At 49.1% G+C, this 24,254-nt stretch overlaps 2 protein-coding genes across 28 annotated transcripts in view; both read right to left on the minus strand.

Annotated features, from left to right (window-relative positions):
• HM13 (histocompatibility minor 13) overlaps window positions 1-13,531 on the minus strand; it is a 38,922-nt gene extending 25,391 nt beyond the window's left edge. For 14 of the 25 annotated variants that reach the window (XR_015139160.1, XR_015139161.1, XR_015139163.1 and 11 more), the window contains exons 1-3: window positions 13,245-13,531; window positions 5,088-5,186; window positions 27-109 (exon numbers count right to left, since the gene is read on the minus strand). Coding sequence is in view for 15 of the 25 variants with exons in the window: in XM_086332563.1 (XP_086188689.1) it covers window positions 27-109; window positions 5,088-5,186; window positions 13,245-13,427 (365 nt within the window). In the remaining 10 variants the exon portion in view is untranslated. Of the gene's footprint in view, window positions 1-26; window positions 110-4,638; window positions 4,768-5,087; window positions 5,229-13,244 lie in introns of all 25 variants that reach the window. The other 11 variants (XR_015139165.1, XM_086332570.1, XM_086332569.1 and 8 more) reach the window with 3 other exon arrangements.
• A 2,255-nt stretch (window positions 13,532-15,786) lies between these two features.
• REM1 (RRAD and GEM like GTPase 1) overlaps window positions 15,787-24,254 on the minus strand; it is a 31,531-nt gene continuing 23,063 nt past the window's right edge. For all 3 annotated transcript variants that reach the window (XM_086332581.1, XM_086332580.1, XM_086332579.1), the window contains exon 5: window positions 15,787-16,054. In XM_086332581.1, coding sequence (XP_086188707.1) covers window positions 16,026-16,054 — 29 coding nt within the window. In that variant the 3' untranslated portion in view covers window positions 15,787-16,025. The remainder of the gene's footprint in view (window positions 16,055-24,254) is intronic.

A 24,254-nucleotide genomic window follows, 5' to 3' on the forward strand; every position in this document is an offset into this window, starting at 1 on the left:
CAAAGGTCGCAGAGATGCCTTCTGACCTGATGGTGTGGGACAGGGCCAGGATTCCCAGCACGAAGAAATACATGGACAGCAAGAGGTTGATGTACTCCTGGGAGAATATCTGAGGCAGAGATACAAAGAGAAACAGGACGTCAGGGTTGTTGGAGGCTATGAGGAAACCAGACTCCCTGCTTTTCTTCTGGAGATGGTCTCCCCGCTCTGGAGATGGGGAACAGTGTCAGGAAGAATCTCAAATGGTACTGGGAAGGGGGGCTTCCAGTTTCTATGGCAACAGGAAAAAGGGAAGGACCCTCAAGCCCTCAGATATGCCTCCCCAAGTGGTCGCCAAGAGTCGGACACAACTGAGTGACTGAACTGAACTGACTAAAGCAGTCTGTAGGTTTGCCCTTGGTGGCTCCACTTGGAGACAGGCAATGGGGTGTGTGTGGGGGGGGCAGACACAGGGGAGGGGAGCCTGATGTTCAAAGTCCCAAGAGAGCCGTCTGAACCCCAGAACAAACTCTTTCAAGCTTCCTCCTCTCTGCTCAACGGCTGAGGGAGCCTGTGGGTGGCCACCCGGTTATGAGTCACCTGCACCCCGTCCCCTCTCCATCCTTTCCTGGGCCGCCTCTCCCACAACGATGCCTGAAGCTCTGACGCAGGCCCTGACAGCTGCTTCGGGGTCTTATTTTGGGTGAACCTGAGGAACATTCTCTCTCACAGGGCTCCAGAGCCAGTGGTCACATGTTGTTAACTCTGGACTTTAGAAAGGCTGTGTTATATGGCTCCACGGACACAGTATCATATTGTCTTTTGTTAGCATGAGGCCCTCTTACTGGGGGGGAAATAATGTGCTGTGGAGTGGGACACAGGGCCACTGATGACTGTCAAACAAGGCTGTTCTTGGATCTGTTTAAACGCCTGTCTGATCACCTTGCTCCCCTGCTTAACACCTCTCAGCAGGTTCCCTGCTTGAGCTTCCCTGCTCAAGTCCACACCCTCTCCTTGGCTTCTCGTGTCCTCGTGGTGACCACCGCAGGCCTCTCTGGCTGCAGCTCGCGCCACACTGGCCTTGGTGTGCTATGTTCCCACCCGCGGGCGGCCCGCGCACATGCCCCTCTGTCTGGGAAGCTCTCTTCTCCTCACTTGGGCTTCTGAGAAGCTTTCCTCGACATGACCTTCATTATTTCAGCTCATGTTTACTGTCTGCTACGTGCCGTACGCCGTGCTCAGTGCTGGAATAGGCAGAAAAGCCCCTGCTCTCACGGAGTTCAGGCTCCAGAGGGGGAGAATCTCGAGAGATGAAAGTGTAACACACTGTCAGATGGAGACGGGTGCTAAGAAAAGCACAGCAGTGTAAGCAGAGTGGGGTGGGACTGTCACCCAGGTGGCCCAGGAAAGCCTCCGACACTTCACCTAGGAGTAGATCTGAAGGCAGAACGGTAGCGGCTGTGAGGAGGTCTGGGGGAAGAGCCCTGGAGGCGGCGGGAAGGGTCCCCAGGGGGCCTTGTGTGCCCGTGTGCAGGGAACAGTGAGGATCTGCAGGCCTGGAGCGGAGGGAGGAAGCAGAGTGCCAGGAGACGAGGCCGGGACGGCAGGAGGGAGACAGAAGCTGCAGAGCTGTGAAAAAGGCTTTAGCTTCGTCTGGGTAAGACACGCTGGTGTTGCAGGGCTGAGGGCAAGGCTGTGACCTAGTCTGATGGCCTGAGAGGATTCCTCTGCAGTTGTGGGGAAGGCACACCCCACAGGGCAGAAGTCCAAGGTGACAGCCCAGCGAGAAGGGCACTGCGTGTGGGAGGATGGAGGACATGGCGAGAAGGGGGTCAGACTCCAGCTCTCTGAGCTAGAGAAGCAGGACGTGCCCAGGGCTGCGGGCTGCGGGGGGAGGGCATGTCTAGGGTTCTCGGCTGAGCAGCAAGGCAGGTAAGGGGCCGCTGTCTGCGGTGGGGGCTTGGGCAGGGGCGGGTCCTTCCGTGCTGTTCTGGTGCTACAGGCCTCGACTCCACAGCGCTTCCTAGGACTCTCACTGCATGTTTACCTACTGATTGCGAGACTGGTGTCTGTCTCCACCACTTAACAAGCTCCTAGAGGGCAGGGGTGGGCCAGCAGTTTTCCCCACTGCAGTGCCAGCACCCAGCACAGCACCTGTGTGTGAGTTCTCAACAGAGACTTGTAGACTGACTGAACATCAGTGGGCACAGGGCGAACGCTCCGACCCGCACAGGCGTGTGGACCGAGTTAACTCGCAAGGATGTGTTTCCCCACTACACAGTGCTCTTTCAACACGGGCCGGGGGAAGAAATTTCCCTCTGGCCATGTCTTTGAGTTTCTGGTCAGCTTGACTGTGTGGCCTACGAATTGTGCGCCAATTCTGAACTTTTAGAAGTCAGGGCTATACCCGTGTCCGGGGTACTTCTGGCAGAAGCACAAGTCTGCAGAGTCTAGAGCACAGGGTCTGGGTAGGGTCCTCACCCAAAGCTTCCTTGCTTTCTACTATTTTATTCTTTTTTCTCCTTTACCCCAATTTCTTCATTTTCCTTATGCTACTGGATTTAATTTTCATAAGCTGCCTCAAAGCAATCAGGTTTAAATGAGGTGCGATAAGGTAAATTTTATGATCTTGAGAAATGCAACAAACTCCAGTGCCCTAACCAGGAGGAGGAAAGGGGCCTAGTGAGAAAGTGAGAGCCACTGTTATGCAAACTATATCCAGTGGTCAGTTTGGAATTTGGGAAGAAACTGGTGCCTGTGTTATCCAGGCAGCTGCCTTTCAGAAATCACAACATGACACTCTTGTGACTTGGTGGGGATGGACACTGTGTCTTCTGGCGCAAGGCAGGCTGGGGCTTACCTGCCTGGAGAGGACAAGCTGAGCAACAGGTGTCTGGAGCCTTAAATAAAAATGTTCACACCCTCTGCTGCCAGAAATTCCTTTCTAGGGAATCTAACCTAAGGAGAGAATCCTAAATACTGAAAATATTAGATGGTCCTGAGGCAAAGGCCTGGGTGTGTATTCCTAGCACTCAGTACAGTAGAGACTTGAGAAATATCTGCCAAAAGCCAAGTCGGATGCACCGCGCTCATGTACACGGAGCCACGGAGAGATCGCAAGAGTACAGGGGAAAGGGAAAGGGACACAGTGCCACGTATGGAGACAAGACTCTCACCAAAGACACACAGATACACTCAGACCATATGCCTTTGAAAAAGACTCACATCCAACGACACAAACGCCTGAGGGCAGGTGCGTCCGGTGAAGGGAAATGAAGGTGGAAGATGGAGATGGGCGTCAGGGGTGAAGAAAACAAGCAGGGCAGCCCGGCATGGCTGATGGCGGTGTGCTGTGAACCAAAGCACGTGAGAAATCCACCTCTTCTCCCGAGGTCCAGGAAAAGAGGAAAAGGAAAAACGGTGAACACCTAATGTGACCTGATGTCTTCTCACTGACAGGAGTGAAAATCACAACTACGTTTTCTGTGTGAAGTGAGGCGGATGCTGTCAGTCAGCCGTGGTGTATCTGCTTGGGAGGGATATTCTGAAATCATTAAAAGGGGTGGTTCTGATCCAATAATGAGGGAGCGATGGAACTGCGAACAGGCGCTGTTTTTGACTCATCCACAGACTGGTAAGAGTCAAGGATTTTGACGGTGCTCGGTGTAGGTGGGAGTACAGGGAAGCCAGCACACTCGTAACTGCTGGGAGGGCATTTAAACTGGTAAAATCAGAAGGATGTGGCACAGTCTGTTCCGATTGCCACGTGGAGATGCTGTCTGAGCGGGCAGTCCTACTGCAGATACACCTGACAACACGTGACTGTGCTGAGGCGCCCACGACGATGCCCACGGCTACAGTGCTGGGACTTCCCACCGCTGGATGCCCCCTCAGGGTGCATCCGGGAAACAGAACCACAGGCAGCTGTTACAGGGAACGAGGCAGAGCTGATGGTGCTCATACAAAAATATCTCCCTGGAAAGAACGGTATGTTTGATATATATATAGCTGTTTGAAAATTTTTACATAAATGTGGATCTATGCATAACGGAATAACTCACAAGAAACTATGCTGGGGAGAGTATTATGGTTTATTTGCATCTCCTCTTAGATTGAAACAAAAATTTTTTTTAAACTACACACATGTGTTTTTAAAACGTAAATGAAAAGTGTTCCTTAAGGAAGGACTTTCCTTGTGGCCCAGTGGTTAGGACTTTGCACGTCCACTGCAGGGAGCACAGGTTCAGTCCCTGGTCAGGGAAGGCCACGAAGGGTGGCAAAGAAAAAAAAAAGTCCTTGAAAAGTTTTCAATGACCAGGAAAAAAGTGCTTGTACTGTGTTATTTAAAAAAAAAAAGTGATAAAATGACTATAATTACGTTAAAAACATGCTTATGAAAAGTCTGAGAGGAGATATGCCAAGGTGCTAATGGTGATGACCTGCGTGTTTTTCTCCTCTCTGTTTTCTGCATAAATTACTTTTGTCATCAGAAAACAGTACATGTTAGACTAAGATAAAAAGTTTGTGAGTCTGCAGTACATGAGAAAATGCTTATGATGCTATCAATGTGAAGTGAGGGAAGCGGCTACAGGACTGAACACGCCACGTGGTCACAGCTACGGAGGAACCATGCACGGGAGCAGCAGGGGAAGGACACACCTCCAAAGGGGCTCTGTGACTGTCTCTGGCAGGGGGGTTTTGGATGGCTGCTGTTTTCCCCTTTTTACTTTTCTGTGTTTTCCAGGTTTTCAACACTGAGCCTGTGTAACTTTTATTGGGAAAATAAACCTCGATAAATTAAAAAAAAAAAAAGAAAAGCAATTAGTATGGTAGAGGTATGTCCGAGACACAGCTATACCCCACCCCAACAGGAGAGTACAAAAACAGAAACCAGAACAGAACAGAAAGCTCCACGGAGAAGGGAAGTAAAGTCTGGTGGGAAGGAGCCCCCCGACATCACAGCAGGGAAGGGGGGCGAGGGGTGAATTGTTATTACTTTTCCTGCTCTTTATTTTCTATAAATGAACATGCATGCCTCCTGTGATGGGAAAAACAGAACAAAATAAAATATTTAAACCAAATGACACACCAGGTGACAAAGGACTTACTTTGAAAAAGAGGTAGAGTCCCAAGAGCGTGCAGCTGGCGATGATGGGGAACCGGGCGGCGTCCCGACTGGTGATCGTCTCGGGCATGTCCGAGGCGTTCTAGATGAAAAAAGGCCGTGCTGAGAGGGGACTGGTTCTGGCCTGCAAGGGTTGGACACTGGTGGGAACTTGGTGCCACGACAGCTCATTCATCTCCCCGCTTTATGCCTGGTCACTGAGGTGCCTCAGGGGTCCCCATGTTTTCCTGACTCAAGGCTTTGCTAGTGCTGTTCCCTCTGCCAGGGCTATGGTCTATCCACCCCGGGGCAGGATGCTCTGATCCCACCGACTTGCTATTGACGAGACCGGGACCCCGACAGGGACAGTCCTGGAGGACCCAGTGCGTGTGCGGCAGAAGCAGTGGGTACCTAACAACTGCAAGAGAAAACACTGGACACTGGCGACAGGAGAGCAGCCCTCGGCCTCATGAGGGCTACTTCCAGTTTCCTTACAGATTAGCTGAGGTGTCAAGATAGCCAGTCTTTTATTCAGTAGGTAGTGAATATTCTAAGTGGAAACAGACCAACCACAAAACAAAACTAACAATGGTTAAAACTGAGCATTGGGAAGACAACAACTGCAAGGAGAAGCAAATCTTGACAAAACTCAGACTCAAGTGACTGGGAAAATGAATCTGGTCAGAGTACAAGCCACAGTTAAACTCACAATGGCAGATAGCAGGAATGGGATCTGGGTATAGAGCTGACGGAGGATAAATACTTACATGAAACAACTGAATGCAAGCAAAATCACTTCAGTATTATTAAAATAAAAAAAAAAAAAAAGGAAATGGAATTAACAGTACAACACAGAAAGTTAAATCAGCTCCATGGAATTCATGACAAAAAGATTTCCTAATGAAAATCTATATTGGTGTAATTCTGGTTGTTGTTTAGTCGTTAAGGCGTGTTTGACTCTGTGCAGCCCCATGAACTGTAGCCCACCAGGCTCCTCTGACGTGGGATTTTCCAGGCAAGAATACTGGAGTGGGTTGCCATTTTCTTCTCCAATAATTCTGTTTAAATTTATATTAAAAAACATTTTAAATATAAATCTAAAGGTCAAAAGCTTTCAGGACCACGAGGCTCCCCACCCACTTCTGTGCTCACAGTCCACAAGGACCCAGCAACCGTTACTGCACGACGATGCCCCTAGAGTGACCACCCTAACAATGGCTTGCTGGGTGACTCAGGCAGATCGTGTGCTCTCTAAGCCTGTTCACTTATCTGTCAAACAGACCGACAATGTCTATAGCCTTCCCTGGTGGCTCAGACCAGGGAAAGGGCCTGCCTGCAAGGTGGGAGACCTGGGTTCGATCTCTGAGTTGGGAAGATCCCCTGGAGAAGGAAATGGCAACCCACTCCAGTACTCTTGCCTAGAAAATTCCATGGATGGAGGAGTCTGGTGGGCTACAGTCCATGGGGTCACAAAGAGTCAGACACGACTGAGCGACTTCACTTAAAAGGGCCAAGAGGCTTAAATCAAATGAGATGTCCAAGAGCCTGGCAAACTGTCAAGTACTGTGGCTGTCCAAGGAGCTGTGATTATCAGGGAGGGGCAGGTGGGAGGCCCTAAGCCAAATCCCAACATAGGTATGGCTACATTACAGCCCTGCAGCCCAGGCAGGGCTGAGGGAGATCCTCCCCCCTGGAAGGACCAGGTAGCTGTGTGAGTCACTCTCTGGCAGCTCCACTAGGAGCAGATGAGCAATAATGACATGGAGAGGTAGGCCCATCTTCCTTCCTTCCTCCCAGCCCTTGATTTCTGCATTTGGCAGCACTGTGTGGTAGGGTGTGGGCAAATTCATGGCCCTCTCAGTGGACCTCCACACAGTCACTGTATTTCCTGTGTAGCAGCAGGGTGGGCACAAAACTAAATGAGCTCCCGACTCTAAAAGTGTTCACAGGCAGGCAGGCCAAGGCTTTGACGTGTAAACAGAATATCCCCGGGTAGCGTGACCCGTGGTAGAACTGCCTCGATACGTGGCACGAGCAGCCCGTGGTGGAAGGAGGGCTCTGACGTCAGCGGGCCCAGCCCCATTGCCAGCTCTGCTTCTTCCCAGCGGTGGGACCTTGGGCAAGTTATTTTCTTTCTCAGAGCCTCAATTTCCTCAGCTGTAAAACGGGTCGCCAGGATTCAATAATTTTTGCATTGGAAGTACTTAAGTGTTGTGCCTTGAGCTTCCCACAAGTTGTACAAACTATCATTATTATGTACAAGGGAGTCACGTGAAAGTGGACAGGATACTACTTCTGCAAGGAAGCAGGGAGTGTCAGAGGTGGTTAGAGCAGGTATTACTTAAGCAAAGCTGTGAAGGCCAAGCACAGGGTCTGGATGCAGCAGGAGCCAGATAAATGCTGACTGAGTTGAGGAGTCTGCTTTGTGTACAAGGAAGGGAAGCATTTACAGGCAGAGGGACTTGCAGATGCAGGGCACGTGGTGTGAAAGGACCCACAGACTCTGGCATCACCTGCAAACCAGAGTGACTGCTCATTTCCACACATTCACTTCAATTCAGCCCAGGATCCTGGGTGGGAAGAGGCTCAGTATTATTTGATGGCAAACCAGGTTGGACAGATGCTCCACCACACAGTTAAATCCGGTCTTCTGTGGGTGACTGTTAGAAACACCCCACGTGCAATGTTGAGTCAGCACGGAAGACTTAAAATCTGACTGACCAGGATGGTAACACGGGAGCATTTACTGAGGGCTTTCTAGGTGCCAAGCATTCTAGGTACTTTACATGATTTCATCCTCACAATAACCCCAGGCAGCAGGGACTTTTAATACCTCCATTTTACAGATAAGGAAACCGAGGCTCAGAGAGGTGATGTAACTCGCTCTAAGGTCACACAGCTGGCCAAGTGGCAGAGCCAGGAGGCATGCTGAGGCAGTCTGGTTCCAGAGCCCAGACTCTTGGCTATCACCCCCTAGAAGTCCTCTGCCTTTCCTATCTGGAAATTTCTGCTGCCAAGTTATGTCAAAATGCTCAGGGGGCCTGTGACCTTTCTGAGGAACAGAATCCTGACAGCAACAGAATCTCTGTAGTTACAAAAATACTAGAAGTTGGCCAGATTCTCCACTGATTCAATTTAGATTTTTAAACTAGATGTTCGTATGCAAATGCAATGGCTCCTGGGGTGGGTTTGAGTGGCTGGGAGCTGACAGAAAGAGCAGAAATAAATTTAGCTTCCAGTGACACTGTGGACGCTTAGTTATCAGAGCGGAAGCAAAAGCAGCAAAGGAAGAAGGATGCCAACTTCATCGAAGTCGTTGGCTCTGCTGGAGCTCTGGGAGTTCTGCTTCCAGGCCATGCCCTACAAAGGATCTGGGATTCACGGACCATTCTGGCACCCCAGGTCTCCTCTCCTCACTGCACGTGCACTCACTCACCCAAGCATCTCCCAAACTACCCCCACCCGAGTCCTTCACCCTCCACTGCAGGCTCCATGAGCACCACCTCACCAGCCCCCTTCCTGCCTGCCCCCTCCTCTATTAGGAGCTCTTTCTGAAGGACCTGATCGCATCACACAACAGCTCAGAAACCTCTGGAGAATGGACTACCAAGCAGCCATTAAATGAGAATCAAGGTCACTGAGGGTGGGAGTTATCAACTGGTACAACCTCTGCACTAGATAATTTGATGAAATCCATCTAAATTAAACATGCACAGAGCCTCTGACCCAGCAAATCGATTTCAAGGAATCTATCCTACAAATACACAGAGAAGCGTGAAGTAACAAATGTATAATGAGATTAATTTCAGCATGGCTTATGATAGCAGAAGATTGACACAAACTAACTGACCAGGGGAGGACTCCAAATTAGGGGTCCTCACACTTGAGCACATGTCAGAATTGGCAGTAGGGCTTGTGAACAGATACGTGTTTCTAACAAGTTTCCAGGTGATGCTGATGCTGCTGGTACAGGGATTGCTGCTAAGTCGCTTCAGTCGTGTCCGACTCTGTGTGACCCCATAGACGGCAGCCCACCAGGCTCCCCCGTCCCTGGGATTCTCCAGGCAAGAACACTGGAGTGGGTTGCCATTTCCTTCTCCAGTGCATGAAAGTGAAAAGTGAAAGAAGTCGCTCAGTCGTGTCCGACCCTCAGTGACCCCATGGACTGCAGCCTTCCAGGCTCCTCCGTCCATGGGATTTTCCAGGCAGGAGTACTGGAGTGGGGTGCCATTGCCTTCTCCTGGTACAGGGATTACACTTTGAGAATCATGGCTGTGGGGTACAGGGGGACACCATACAGCTATTAAAGAACAGAACTTCTCCATGGGTACTGGTGTCTTAGATTTGAAGCATATTAAGTGGTGGAGACAGCAAGGTGCAAAAAAGAGTGTGTCTACAACAAAATGTGCGCTTCCCCAGTAACAAATCTGCTTGGAATGCAGGAGACACGCCAGGAGCCATGGGTTCGATCCCCGGGTTGGGAAGATTCCCTGGAAAAGGAAATGGCAACCCACTCTAATATTCCTGCCTGGAAAATCCCATGGAGAAGTCTGGTGGGCTACAGTCCATTGGGTCTCAAAGATTCGGACACCACTGAGCGACTAAACCACAGAAATAACAAAATGCAACAGTTATATAGCAAAGGTGGGGGAAGCATGTGCTTATTTACTTGCAAAGGCACAGACACCTCTTGATGGATATCCAAGAAAAAGGCAGTAGGGGATGCCCCTGGGGAGGGAAACTGGGCAGCTGGGGTGGGAGGGAGATTTTGCTCAGTCCTTCTGGAATTCTATACCACGGGTGTGCATAACCTACCCTCCCCACCATAAAACAATACGATAGGTCTACATGTACTGACACACGGGAATGACCAAGACATACTGCTTTGGAAAAAAAAAAGAAGAATCAGGTTGCAGAGCAGTATGTACTGCAAAATCTCATTTTTATAAACATAAATTTACATATGTATACATACACGGGCACGTACATGTCTGTATACGCACAGAAAAAGATGGGGAAGGACGCACACCAAACAGCTCACTGGGTACTTCCAAGGAAGTGGTATGGGGCGGGGATTTCCTTCATGCTTCTGTGTTGCTTGAACTTTTGCAAACACAAAACATGTAGTGGCTATGAAGATTGGCTGTTGTATTGCCTTCCGGATTCCCTACCTCAGAAAGGCTGCAGGTTTCTGGAGCATCTTCTTGTTACCTCACCCCAGCACCTGTACTGGACTCGCATCAAACTGCTCACCGCCTCCCAGAACACACCTGTGGTCCTACATCTCCCTTTCATGTCCTGCCCGCTGAGCTCTTGCCCACCCTGGCAAAGATCATGGCGGCCTCCTTGAGCAGTCAGCTGGTCACGTGGCTATTTCTCGTTGGGGACTGAGCTCTGTGAGGGCAAGGCTTGGCCTCTTCGTCCGGCACTCCTGGTAGCCAGCCAGGGCCTGGCATAGAGCAGGAGCCCAGTCCGGCTGGCTGGGGGCCTCCTCTGAGTTACCAGCCAAAGGCCTTTGAATCAATCTGATGAGTAGCTGTTCCTGGGACCTGCTCCCTTTTGGGAACACAGGTCTCAGACAGGGATAGGCACTGCTCTTGGATGGCTCCGCCCATGGCTACTTCCTCCCAACACACTCCAGGACGCTTCACCTTCTCCTCCCACGATTTCACAACTCACTCTGTCACGGACAACTTGGCTCCAGGGAGAATTCTGTCCTCACATGCTCTCTCTCAGCTGGCGGTGGGGGTCCAACCCTACTGTGAAATCAAAATTCCTGGGCCCCCAAGCTAACTTTTCTCCCCTTGCCAAATGATCACAGAAACATGACTCAGGGTAGAAAACGGGAGTCATTTAGCCTCTCCTCTCCCCAGGCCAAAATGCCACTTGTGTGATGCAGGCAACTGCATCCAGGAGAGAGCCCAGGACTAGGAACATCTGGTTCTGCCCCTACCTGGCAGAGAAATCCTTTCTTTGCCTCCCAGTTTCTCTATACAATGGTAATAATAAAACTGGCTCTGCCTGCCTCAGTCAGTAGCTGGGAGAATCAGAGTGAAGGTTTGTAAGCTTTAGGATACCCTGGTGATTGGAGGCTACTAATGGTCAAGCTGTTTGTAATTCCATACAGTCTTCAAGTCCACCTGTCTCTCAGGAGATGCTGGGGAGAGGTATTTAGATGCTACAGTAGATCTAAAGCTCTCTTCTATTACCCTCTGCTCCAGCCACTCCAGACCTTCCACCAACTCCTGAACTGCCGTGTGCAGCTACTTCGCTAGTTTCCTTTGCTTCGAATGTCTTCTGGCTGAAATTCAACCTCTACATGAAGGCTCGAGTCCACCTCCAGCACAAAGCTGCCCTGCCCAGCCCCAGGCGCGCTCAATCTTCTCCCTAAACCCAGCAGCACTACTTGTATTACAATCTCAGATCTAGTTATTCCTCGCTCATCCACACACCCAAACTCCGTGGTGATAGGGCTCTGACCCACTCATCTTTGCAGCATTCCTCTGTCCTGGACAACAGTGGAGGTTCAGGAAATTCTGTTGTTTGGAAGATGTTTTCTAAAGAGATTAGTAATCCATGTGTAGAAGGTGCTATGGAGAATTACTCAAGTTTGGGGAGCCCCTCACATCAAGTGCCTAGCTCATTCCATGCTGCCCTTAACCTCCTTTGTCCTGATCTATTTCAGAATTTCTCCCTGCACCAAGTGTTTGCGTGTATGGCATGACAGGGAGGCTGAAAGCCACCTGAACTCTGCTTAGAACAGGCAGAACAATAAGGCAAACGGGGCCATCTAAGCCCTGCCTGACCAATCCCCTCTGCATTTGACCTAGAGGGAACCAGCAGCAAGTTCTCCGATCTTGGGAAAGAAAGGTGGCAGGCCCCAGTCACTGCTCAAGTTGGGTAATGTTTCGAGAACCTGGGTTAGAGCAGTTTCAAAAGCGGCAGCTGTTTTGTGGGTCTGCCCTCCTTGGGCAAGAGAGCTTCCGCTAAGGTTCAACTTCAGGTTTGCGTGGGGAGGAACAGCAGGGAGCCCGCGCAGATCAGGAGCTGGAGGACGACTGACAGGCTGACAGGAAGTGAGAAGCCATTGGCGTAAAAGGCTAGAAAGAGCTTCTTATAGAGAAGGAGGGTGGGAAGGAGGAAGTCTGGAGGTGGAAGGCCCTGGGATCCTCTTAGGTATACAACGGGACAGATGTTGAAGACCAGGGATGGAGTCTGGCCCAGTCTTACAAGAGAGGCCAATGGCAGCTCACTAACTCAGCTGAGTTACTCCAATTTGGTGGAAGGACTGTCTTAAGGGGCATGAAGAGAGGAGCTACTTTGAGGTAGGGTCAGGGTCTTGGGTGGGAACAGGGTTAGGAATAGCATCTGGACTCAGGCTAGGATAGGTCCAAGCTTGGGTGTTAGGCAGGGAAGAGGAAACCAGCAAACTTGGGGTCTATGACTGGTTAAAAAAGAGAGGCACCAAAGTGCCAAGTTTTGAGGAGCTGGCTGACTGGAACTGGTTCCACAAAGTGATACAAAAAAACTGGGGCCTGAGCTAGGGGTTCTAGGAGTTAATATTTCTGTGTTACTTTTTTTTTTTTTTTGAGGTGGGGCAAGACTCTATGGGTCACAGATTCCAGCCGGACAGGTGTGAGAGCCTGGGTTCCAGAACTTACCCGGGGAGGGGGGTAGGGTGAGGAATGACAAGAGACTGTACCATTCAGGAGGTGTTAGGACCAGCGACCCAGCAGGTACAGAGGGATGCTGACCCAGAGCCTGGGATGCGGCGAGTGTCCCAGGTGGAATGAGCAGCGAGAGCCGAGGGTGAAGCTGGTCTGGCCGGGACCAGGAGGCTCGAAACAGTGCTCAATCATAGTGTGAGGGTCTGCCAACGGTGCTTCCAGCACGACGCACAGAGGGAGGGCGCAGTCCCTATTTGAGGAAGGGGTCAGTTCGGGAACCTGGTTCGCGGATGGGTGCCCACATCCTCAGGCACCTAAGGTCAGCCCCGGGATGTGAACCTGGCGTGGGGAAGCCGTGGTGGGCGATAATGGGAAGGGCCAGTGTCCGGACAGAAGAGGTGTCTGTCCCGTCTAGAGCGGGGGTAGGGGGAGGGTCCGTGTCAGCCGTGTCAGGGTGGGAGGTGGACAGCGCCCGGTTTTGCCGCGGACCCTACCTTGCCGCGGGCGCAGCGCACGGAACGCAGGGCGCCGAAGAAGATGGGCAGTAGCGCCATGAGCAGGAGGCTGCCGTAGGCCAGCGCGATGCCCTCTGGCGTGGAAGGTGGCCGCGTCGTGCCGTTGGTTGGGCCGCCTGCCTCGGCGCTGCCGTTATGCGGGTCGCTGACGGCCGAGTCCATGGCGAAGCTGCGCTCGGGGTCCGACTCCAGCTCCAGCCGCTGCAGCGGAGACGCAGACAGAAAGATACGGCGCTGTGGGGAAAGCCACGTTCCCCTAAAGAAACAGGAAGTGACGTGCCTCCCTCGCCGGCCCGCGCCGCGCACGCGTGCGCGTTCATGTCTCCACGCCCGCGCGCCCTCTAGCGGAGGCGGAGGGCCAGGAGGCCGGTTGCTAAGCAACATGCTGGTGGTAGGGAAAGTAGCGCTGGACCACTGCAGGGGGCATCCACTCCGAGGGAGACCCGAGGACCCCATTCTCCATTCCCAGTCAATCTCCTTAATCCCGGGATGCCCCACTCCCCGAAATTCCTAATAACTAACGATTTGTTTACACATGCATGCATTCATCCAATATTTAATCATCCCCTCATTCCTTAAATACTGAGTATCCCATTACATTACAGGCACTGTCCTAGGCTCTGGAGACACAGAAGGGAACAAAATAGGCAAAAGTCAGCCCCTGCTCTCATGAAGCTTGCATTTTTAGTGTGGTGGGAGGGGGTGTTGGGAGGACAATAAATTAAATGAATAAAAATAAAAATCGATGTAACTGTGTAGTTATATGTTATATAGCATGTTAAGAGCGATTAATAATTTAGAGAGACCTCTCTCTTTAGGAATCTAGTGAATTTTTGTATATGGCTTGGGCCAGAGTGGTTCCAGCCGGTTCCAGGGGACAAAGGTCAGGAGGCTTGCTTTGCTGGTGGCCAGGCCTGTGGGGGTCCCAGTGTCATGTGTGTTCAGAGGTGAGGAGAGGGTGTGGAGAGGAATGCCTCGGGCTTGGGTGCATGCCTGGACTGTTTGAGGTTCCTGGCGCTGCTTCTGATGCCCTAGTTAAGAGCTGGAGAAAGTAGGTGGCAGATAAACTGAAGAAAGCTGCACCCTGCAGGCACCAAGCACCAGAGAAACTCTGGACCAAGCAGTGGGAAAAGAGCATGCTCTCCAGGAACCCAGGAAGTGAGCCAACCTCGAGCCAGGAAGGGAAGATCTATTCTCTTCCAGTATTCCTCTAGCACACTCTACTGAAAAGACTTAACATGTCAGATGCTAAGGGAGAAATATTGACAGGGTCCAGCTCCATTATCACAGAGCTGGCAAAAATAGTAGATTTAGAGCAGTAAGTTGATTAGTGATACAGATAGTGTAAAAATCAAACAGCCTGGGTCAAAGCTGGACAGGTGGTGAGGTGGGGTTGGAGTATAGGGTTCATAGTGAGAGGAGACAAAGGCAAGGAGTCACACTAAAAAAATTGAATAATAGAGTTGTTTGCCTAATTAGTGCCAGGCACTGTACTAGTAACTTTAAGACTGTTTTGTTTGATCTCAGTAACACTGCTGAGATACGATTAGTCCCATTTTGCAGATGATGAAGCAGGCTCACAAAGATAAACTAGCCAGCCAAGTCACACAGTTCAGCAGAGGAAGAGGAGAGACGTGAAGTCTGGTCTAGAGGGCTCCAAAGTCTCTGCTTTTTCTAATATTTCAGCTACAAAGAAGGCTAAGAAGTTTTTCCCAGAGTGACTTAGTTCTGGGCAGATGGTGTACAGTTTCAGGCTCTGTTTTTCAGAAGCTGGACATGACCTGAGTGGATGGGTGAAGGCAGTGTGCCTGATGAATTCATCCATCAATAATTCAGGCCACAGGATTTGCCCAGCAGCTGGGCCTCATGGCTCCAGGCTCTTCATCTGAGAGTGTACAATTGGAAATCAGAGACACTCTCGCTTCGTGCTAGGCTGAGCACTTGATTTAGTTTGGCCCGGGGCAGATCTGGCCATCTACCTTTACCCTCGTGGGAGACTGTGAATATGACCCAGGGAACTGAGGGGTCGATTCAAGTTCAGAAAGCTCCTGTCAAGGCTTCTGAAGGGTTGGATTTCTGGCTTGGAGCTAGCCTGTCTTGATAGTCTCTGGAGACAGGGATAAGACAATCTTGAGGAGGCGGGGTGGTGCCCTGAGGCTTTATCTGCTGGAACCTCCTGTATGGTGTTACTTTCCCAGAGGAGATTTGAGCCAAGGTCAAGAACAGAGCCTGTCTAGTTAGCCTGGAATAGGTAAATTACCAAACACTTGCTCCAAAGAAAAATGTAGATCCTACTCCCTCCCCTTTTACTTATTACTGTGTTTGGTCACTGTGAAAGTATTTCAGATTTTCCAGTTTTTTTCTCATACATGCTCTCTCTCTCTCTCTCATACACACACTTGCACACCTATTATATGCTTAAATAATTCTGAAAATACTAAGCAAGGATCATTATTGGATGGTAAGCTGTGGGAGAAAGGTTTTTAAGGTGCAGGATAGTCACACAATAACAGATGACTTGTTATTTATAAAAGGAAAAACTTGCCTTTATAGTGGAGTGACCTGGTGGACACTCCCTTATCCAAGTGATCAAACTTAGCCATTACTGGATGGGATGGGACAAAAGGACTTAGATGTGATGCAATGTGGGGGACACATCACCTGAGCAGTCTTCTTGCCAAACATGTTTAATCTGTATCTACTGATGAGGAAACATCAGGAAAAATCTGAAGATGTCAGACTGTGGCGTATTCAGGACAGCTAGCCAGAACTCTTCAAAAATGCCAGTGCTGTGAAAGAAAAAAAAATCATGGTGTAGATGAACAGAGACTGAAGAGAGGTAAAAAGCAAATGTAATGTATCATCCTTGATCGGATCTTGGATCACAGCATTTTCAAGAAGGCTATAAAGGTAATTTTCAGACGCTTGGGAAAACTGGAATGTAGATTGTTTGGGTGTGATAATGGTATTGTGGTTCAGTCGGACCTTGCTGATCAGGGTGTGATTCCTGGACTAGCAGCATTGGCTGGAAGCTATAAGAAATGCAGATCCTCAGGCTCCACCAGACCTACTAGATCTCCAGGTGATCCAAATGCACATTTTGTGTGACAAATGCTGGTGTAGGAGACCTCTTGCATTTGTAGGAGGTATATTCCTGCCTCAGGAGCCCAGGGGATCCTGTCCTCTTGATCCCGGAGAGAACAGGCAGGAAAACAGTGTAACTCTGTGTAAATGTTTGCTGTTATATTATCTGCTGAGGTCACAGGGCCTTTAAATATATGTGCTCAATAAATATTTGTACGCGAATGAATGAGTATATTGTTCCCTCCACCTAACCTACTTTATCTTTCCCCACAACCCTGCTTAACCCCTGCGCATCCCTCAAAGCTTGAGTCACATGTGATTTCCTCAGAGAACCTCAGGGAACTCCTGTTACTTCTAGCAGCACAGAGCCAGCAGTAAGTGCCACCGATGTTTTACTAAGATAAAAGAAACAGGGAGAAGCATTCTCTGTGCCCCATACCTCCTTACAGTAAGGCCGGAATCCTCATTTGCGAAGATCTTCTTGGAGGCCCAAACTGCTCATGTGGCTATGTTTTCAGTTCTATTATCCTAGAGAAGTTCTCACCCAGCTCTATTAGGGAACTTGTCTGAGAATTTTCCTGCAGGGTTTTTTTGTTTGTTTGTTTTTCTCTTTTGCCCTGGTGGTAGCAGGAAGTCAGAGTGAACCTAGGTGTGTGCCCCTGGGGAACAAATAGACAAAATGTGTTGGGTGTATACCATGGCCAAGTACCTGCTCGGTTAGCGCGTGTCCTGGTTTGGGCAGGACAGGCATGGTTTCTGCCTTTTGCCATGGCTTATTATTATTATTTTAAAATATTCTTATTTATTTATTGCCCACGCTGGGTCTTAGTTATGGCACACAGGATCTTTGATCTTCGTTGTGGCATGCTAACTCTTAGTTGCAGCGTGTGGAATCTAGTTCCCTCACCAGGGATCAAACCTAGGCCCATGCGTTGGAAGCACGGAGTCTTAGCCACCGGACCACAGGGAATTCCCTGATTGTTATTATTATTAATTTATTTTTAATTGAAGGATAATTGCTTTACAGAATTTTGTTGTTTTCTGTCAAACCTCAACATGAATCAGCCATAGGTGTACATTTGTCCCCTCCTTCTTGAACCTCCCTGATTATTACCATTTAAAGAAAATATTTACTTATTCGGCTGTGCCAGGTCTTAATTGTGACATATGGACTCTTTGGTGAGCATACTGACTTTTAGCTGCGGCATGTGGGATCTAGTTCCGCAACCAGGGATCGATACCAGACCTCCTGCATGGGGGGCCCAGAGTCTTAGCCACTGGACCATCAGGGAAGTCCCTGGCCGACTAGTAATACAAATAGAACCCCTTGCATTCTCAAGGTATACTAGTTTGGATGATAATGTATGGTCACCCTCATAGGTCAGAGGGCCTAAGATGAGAATTCTTGTTTTAGTGCCTTTGGTGGGGAGTGTCCTTAGGAGGAAGGGGAGGAAGGAAGGAAGGGGAGAAAAGGCCAAGTGAGAATGGGGTCTCAGCTGGGGATTTGCTCCACATTGGTTCCAAGGGGACCTCTGGGGCACACCTACTGCACAAATTTGAGGCCTCCTGTGCCCTGTGTCTGTCAGTCACTGGCCACAGTCTAGGGGTGAGGGAGGGAAGGGAAGTCTCCCTGTCTAGTTGGCTTCTGTTTGACCAAGGGCAATTCTCCAGAGAAGGTGGCAGCTGAGTGTTTCTTAGCCAAAACTCACAACAAGTAGGGGTCAGGTCACTATGTCTGGTAAAGAGCATCTGAATGGGGTTCCAACTACATCCCTTACAATACCCCTGCCCTCCTCAGCATGTGTCGATCTTTAAAACATAGAGCTGAGCATTAAGAAAAATGTGTGATACAGTTTATGTAAATTAAAAGTACATATCACATTGATAAACCCTATGGAAAAGAATATGAAAAAGAATGCATAACTTAATCACTTTGCTGTACAATATAAATTAATGTGCACGCATGCTAAGGTCGCTTCAGTTGTGTCCAACTCTTTGTGACCCCATGGACTCTAACTCACCAGGCTCCTCTGTCCATAGGCATTCTCCAGGCAAGAATGCTGGAGTGGGTTGCCATGCCCTCCTCCAGGGGATCTTTCTGACCCAGGGATGGGACCCATGCCTCCTGTACTGCAGGTGGATTATTTACCGCTGGGCCACTGGGGAAGCCCCCATGTAAATTAACACAACACTGTAAATCAATTATACTTCAATGAAATAAATTTTAAAAGTACATATTACATAGCAACATTGCAAACCTAACAAGGATATTTACATATTAAAGAACACACATTGAGCACATTAGAATGGCTGCATACAGAGGGATGGGAATAAGAGTGGGTGTTGGTAATGAAAACAAGCAAAAAAAACCCATACGAAAGTAAAGTAGGGACCTTGTGGAAAATAGTGAAGGTAGTCTACTATGAAGGAAAGAGTATGATGAACTCATCCCTCTACTCCTGACATTCAAATAGGAAATAAAAGATCTTTGAAGACTTTAAGAAAAAGTCATCACTTTGAACTCCCTGTCTTCCTTGTTGGTTTGGGGACAGATGCTGGGTTTGCCAAGGGAAAGACAGTCCTGTTCTGACAGCAGCGAGGCAGGGTGACATGGTTGGTGAGGGCTAGAAGACCAGCCGGCTGCACTTTAGGCAAAGGTAGGAATGTACGGGTTCTAGAACTCCTAGGAAGAGGTGAAAAACCAACCCCTGGCTGGGACAGGCAGGGACAGAGCTGGGCTTCAGTTACCCACTTAATACCGGAATGTCTGTATTGTCAGGATCTTTTCTTGGCTTTTCTCTGCACAGTGTCTTTATTTTCTTCCCTAGCAAACCTGTGTGTGACAATGGCTTGAGTTAATATGCTGTGTTTGCCTCAGGAAACTGTAGGCTCTCTCGACTCAGTGTGGTCAGGGTGTCCAGCTGTACTGACACGAGTCCTCTTTTTTGGGGGGGTGGGTGGATGAAGCTTATATTACATGGTCTGAGTTTGGGGTCAGTGGGGATTTACATAATCTCGGGCCATACCATAAGATGTTGGAATGATGGAAAGTTAGTCATAGAATGTTAGCACTGCACTGCACTCAGGTAAAAATGTTACTGTCTTGGCATTGGTATTTTTCCTGGGGACGGAACTGTATACATATATATATATATATATATATATAGTGTGGGGAGAAAAGATTTCCCAGGTGGTGCCAGTGGTAAAGAACCCGCCTGCCAATGCAGGAGACATAAAGACATGGGTTCGATCCCTGGGTCAGGAAGATCCCCTGGAGGAGGGCATGGCAACCCGCTCCAGTATTCTTGCCTGGAGAATCCCATGGACAGAGGAGCCTGGCAGGCTGCAGTCCATGGGGTGGCAAAGAGACAGACATGACTGAAGCGACTTAGCATGCATACATGCATGGGAAGAGAACCTTGACAATCTGCTTGAGAGAATGTGAGACCCCAAGAACCCTCTCTGGCAGGTGCCAAAGAAACAGAGATGGCAAATATGCTTTGCATTAGAAATGATCAGGTATTTGTGGGAAGAAGAGAACAAGACAGACAGAAATGAAAGGGAGGATGGATAAAGGAGAGGAGCCAGTGAGATGGTGAGGCTGGGACGCCGTGTGGAGAGAGGGGATACATGCCAGCTGTGGGCATGCACATGCATTTGTAGGGCTTTGATGTGAGCATCTCTTTTCTCCTGAATCTTCATACAGTTTTCCACACCTGCAGTATGCCCTGGGTGGATGGGGCTGTGTGTACATCGGGGATTTTCCCATTGGTTCAACACTGAATGGCATGGGGGGCTTCCCTGGTGGCTCAGCTGGTAAAGAATCTGCCTGCTATGCGGGAGACTTGGATTTGATCCCTGGGTTGGGAAGATTCCCTGGAGAAGTGAATGTCCACCCACTCTAGTATTCTGGCCCGGAGAATTCCATGGACTGTATAGTCCATGGGGTTACAAAGGGTCAGACATGACTTTCACTTCACTTTACTTCATTGGTATGGGGAAATATACACTAAGGAGAAAGGATTTTGGAGTCGGAATATACCATGAGCACTCTTCCTGCTGAGTAGGAAATGGATTAGCCAGGACAAGAATGAAAGTGAACAAACAGACCAAAGAAGAGATGGTGGTGGATTTGGCTAGGGTGTGGCTGATGAAGTTGGAGAGAAGTGGACATGATTAGATATAAAGACATTCCTGATTTAGGATTTTATTTAGAAAATAGGATCAACAGGACTCCCTGGTGGGGACTGAGGGAAAGCTACTGGATGATAGAGATTCTATTAACTCAAAGGGGGAAGATTGGATGCCAGCCAGATATCCTCTCTTTATCTTAATTGTGCTGCTTCAGGAGGCAGCTGCTCCCCTTGCGCTAGTCCACTCCTCTGCCAGCAGAGGGCAGCCGAGGCCAGTTTACAGATTGGGCCCCGGGTGAAATGGGGATGTCCAAAGCCGGCCTGGCTATGGGAAAGGCCACTGCCTGGCTGATGTAAAAACAGCAGGTCTGCTCTGAGGCTTAAATCCAGACTTTGATTTTGAGGCCAATTCAGATGCAGAAATCTGGGCTGTCCATGTCCAAGGCAGCTGGCCAATCCAGGACACATCACCTCTTCCAGGCTATTTTAACAACTTCCTTATTTGTTTCCTGAAGTCACCTGTACATCACGCCTCCTTGCTTGAGACTCTTCAGTGTCTCCCATATGCCCTTGAAATGACCTTATGCTCCTCACTATGGGCTCTGAGGCCCTGCTTGTACTGCCCCTGCCCTCATGCCCAACTCATCCATGACTCCTCTCCTCTTTTGCATTAAGCTCTTTTCTGCCTCAGGCTATTTGCATAAGTTTCTGCCCTTGCCAGATCTTCTCTCTCCCTGACGGTTTGTTAAGCTAGTTCCTTCTCATGGATTTCAGCTTACATCACCTTCCCTGACCACTTTCCTATTCTTTCTCAGCTATTAAAAAAAAAGTCCTCATAGCACATCGCCCTTCCATTAGCAATGTGCTATCTACCAGGATTGGAGAAGGCAATGGCACCTCACTCCAGCACCCTTACCTGGAAAATCCCATGGACGGAGGAGCCTGGTGGGCTACAGTCCATGGGGCCGCTAGGAGTCAGACACGACTTCACTTTTCACTTTTCACTTTCATGGATTGGAGAAGGAAATGGCAACCCACTCCAGTGTTCTTGCCTGGAGAATCCCAGGGACGGGGGACCCTGGTGGGCTGCCGTCTATGGGGTCGCACAGAGTTGGACACGACTGAAGCGACTTAGCAGCAGCAGCAGCAGCAGCAGCATCTACCAGGATAACCTGATATGTTAATTTGTTTTTTTTTTTGCTCCCTCTATTTTCTCCTCCCCTTTCTGTATCCCCTTTCTGCAAACCCTTGGAGGCTTCCCTGGTGGCTCAGATGGTAAAGAATCTGCCTGCAATGTAGGCGACCTGGGTTTGATCCCTGGGTCAGGATGATCCCCTGGAGAAGGGAATGGCAACCCACTCCAGCCTGAAGTGGGTTGCCTGAAGAATCCCATGAACAGAAGAGCTTGGTGACCTGCAGTCCATGGGGTTGCACAGAATCGGACACGACTGAGTGACTAGTACTCTCAAGGGAGGCTGTGTCATAGGATTCACAGCAGAAGTTGCCTCCAAGACTTTTTCCTTTCTGGCTTCATTTTCCACATGTTTAAACATCATAGAGCAGATACTGCGAACTGAGTTTCCTAGGCCCTACCCTGCTCCCAGATGTGTTCTGTACGACCTTCACCAAGGTCTAACAACTGTGTTCACTCAGTTGCCAAAGTAAAAAAACAGAGCAATTTCGAAATAAAAATTTGGGTATTTGGTTTTCTTGACTATTTAGAAGATCTGGCAGGCTCAGCCCTGCATTTTCATGCGATGGGCACTAATAGTTACTGAGTACCTACTAATGTCACTGTTCAAAGTGCTTTCTCACTTGAAGTTGCTGTACAGGAGGTATGAGTAGTATTCTTTCTCATGGTTAGGAAAACAGGCACAGAGTGGTTAAGTGACTTGCCTAAAAACCCACGGACGCTAAACAGCAGCATCAGAATTTGAACCTAGGCAACACAGCTCTAGAATGTGGGCTCCTAACCACCAGGCAAAGCTGCCTTTTGGCAATTTGGTGAGCTGAACTGCATTGCCCTCTTTAGGTGGGACATGTGCTCTCTGATCACCAAGTCTCACACTTTTTTTTGGTTGCCTGTTTGGTCCCTGGAGTCTTAAAGACTTTGTAAACCTTTGGTGTAGACAGGGGGCTCATTTCTTTGGAGGTCTAGTATGGGGGACAGCAAGGGGCTCTTGGAGGTTGTGAAGTGAAGGAATGTCAGTGGAGTCTGGGATCAGGGGATCCTCTCCATTCTTGGCAGGGCCACAAGAGGTGGTCAGACTGTGGGGATTAATGGACAGTGTGCTGCTGAGAGGCTGGACCCAGCCCTAGTGATCCCAGCCTCCATCAAGACTCCCAGTCCCTCCTTGGCTTGGAAGTAGGGGCTGCTGGACCTCAGGCTCTTGGGTACTGTACTTAGAAGTGGTCCAGTGCCAGGGAGAGTCCCCTTGCTTCCCTCCTTGTCCCCTGGCAAGAAGTAGCCTCTGGTAAGGATGAAGATTGAATTTCCTTTCAATCCAGAGGATTAGGGAATAGGAGTAGAATTTAATTTGGTTTTTGAGAAAACAGGGAAATGAATATTTCTTGCCCACCTGAGTTTGGGGGTTAAGATTTACATCTGATGCAGTGATTCGTAATTATTATTATTTTTCAGTGGAGCACAGCATGCAGGGTCTTATCTCCCTGACTAGGGATTGAACCTGTGCCTCCTAAAGTGGAAGCCTGGAGTCTTAACCACAGGATCACCAGGGAGGTCCCTGCAATTATTTTTACTGTTTCCATTTTTATGAAGTTTTTGGCTTTCAGCTTGTTTCCCCCATTAGACTGTGAGCCCCTTGAGGGCAGAATAATGTACTGTGTTTACCAAGGTCCACACTGTACATCTACTGTCTGGAGGGTGCCAAGCACATAGTAAAAGAAAAAGTGTTAGCACATAGTGGAAAGTATCAGTTGCTCAGCCATGTTCTACTCTTTGCGACCCCATGTACTGTAGCCCATCAGGCTCCTCTGTCCATAGAATCCTCTATGCAAGAATACTGAAGTGGGTTGCTATTTCCTCCTCCAGGGGATTTTCCTGACCCAGGGATCGAACCTGGATCTCCTGCATTGCAGGCATATTCTTTACCATCTGAGCCACCAGGGAAGCCTGCCATAAAGCACATGCTCAGTAATCATAACATGCATTTATGGAGCACTTGTTTTCATTCATTGTGGTTAACAATTACATGTATGTATTAACTGACTCATTTGAGCTTCACACCACCTATCTATGGGCAGGCATCTTCATACAAGTGGAATCTGAAATACAGAGGCCAAATAATTCACCCAAGGTCACACAGCTTGACTGTGTCTAACAGACATTCATTGAATCAATGGATGAGTGATTCCCTGGCATGCACCTTGCTCTCTTTGCCTCCAGGCTGTCCCTCATCTCACATAGTAGTATCCACAATATTGTAATTAAGTGGGTCAGACCCTGGAAGGGGACTGTCTCAGAGCCTTCAGTGAGTGCCTGAGGCCCACGGGCCAATGTCTTCACCCTTGGGGCTAATGTGACTGATCCTTTTTAATCACCTTTGACACCTCCTGTAGTCTCCTCTCTTCATTCCCAGCTTTACACCCTGCACTTCCACAAGTGAACTACTCACAGGTTCCTAGATTCTTTCCAGCCCCCTGCTTTTGCTCAAGCTTTTCCCTATATGGGGACCATCCTTCCAAACCAGAGGTTGGAAGAGATAAATAATGAGATTCCATTATTCTGGAAGATGCTAACGGGAAGGTGGGT

Source organism: Bos grunniens, chromosome 13, assembly GCF_055505025.1.
Source record: "Bos grunniens cultivar Pamir isolate PY7600 chromosome 13, Bosgru_T2T1.0, whole genome shotgun sequence".
Lineage (NCBI taxonomy): Eukaryota > Metazoa > Chordata > Mammalia > Artiodactyla > Bovidae > Bos > Bos grunniens.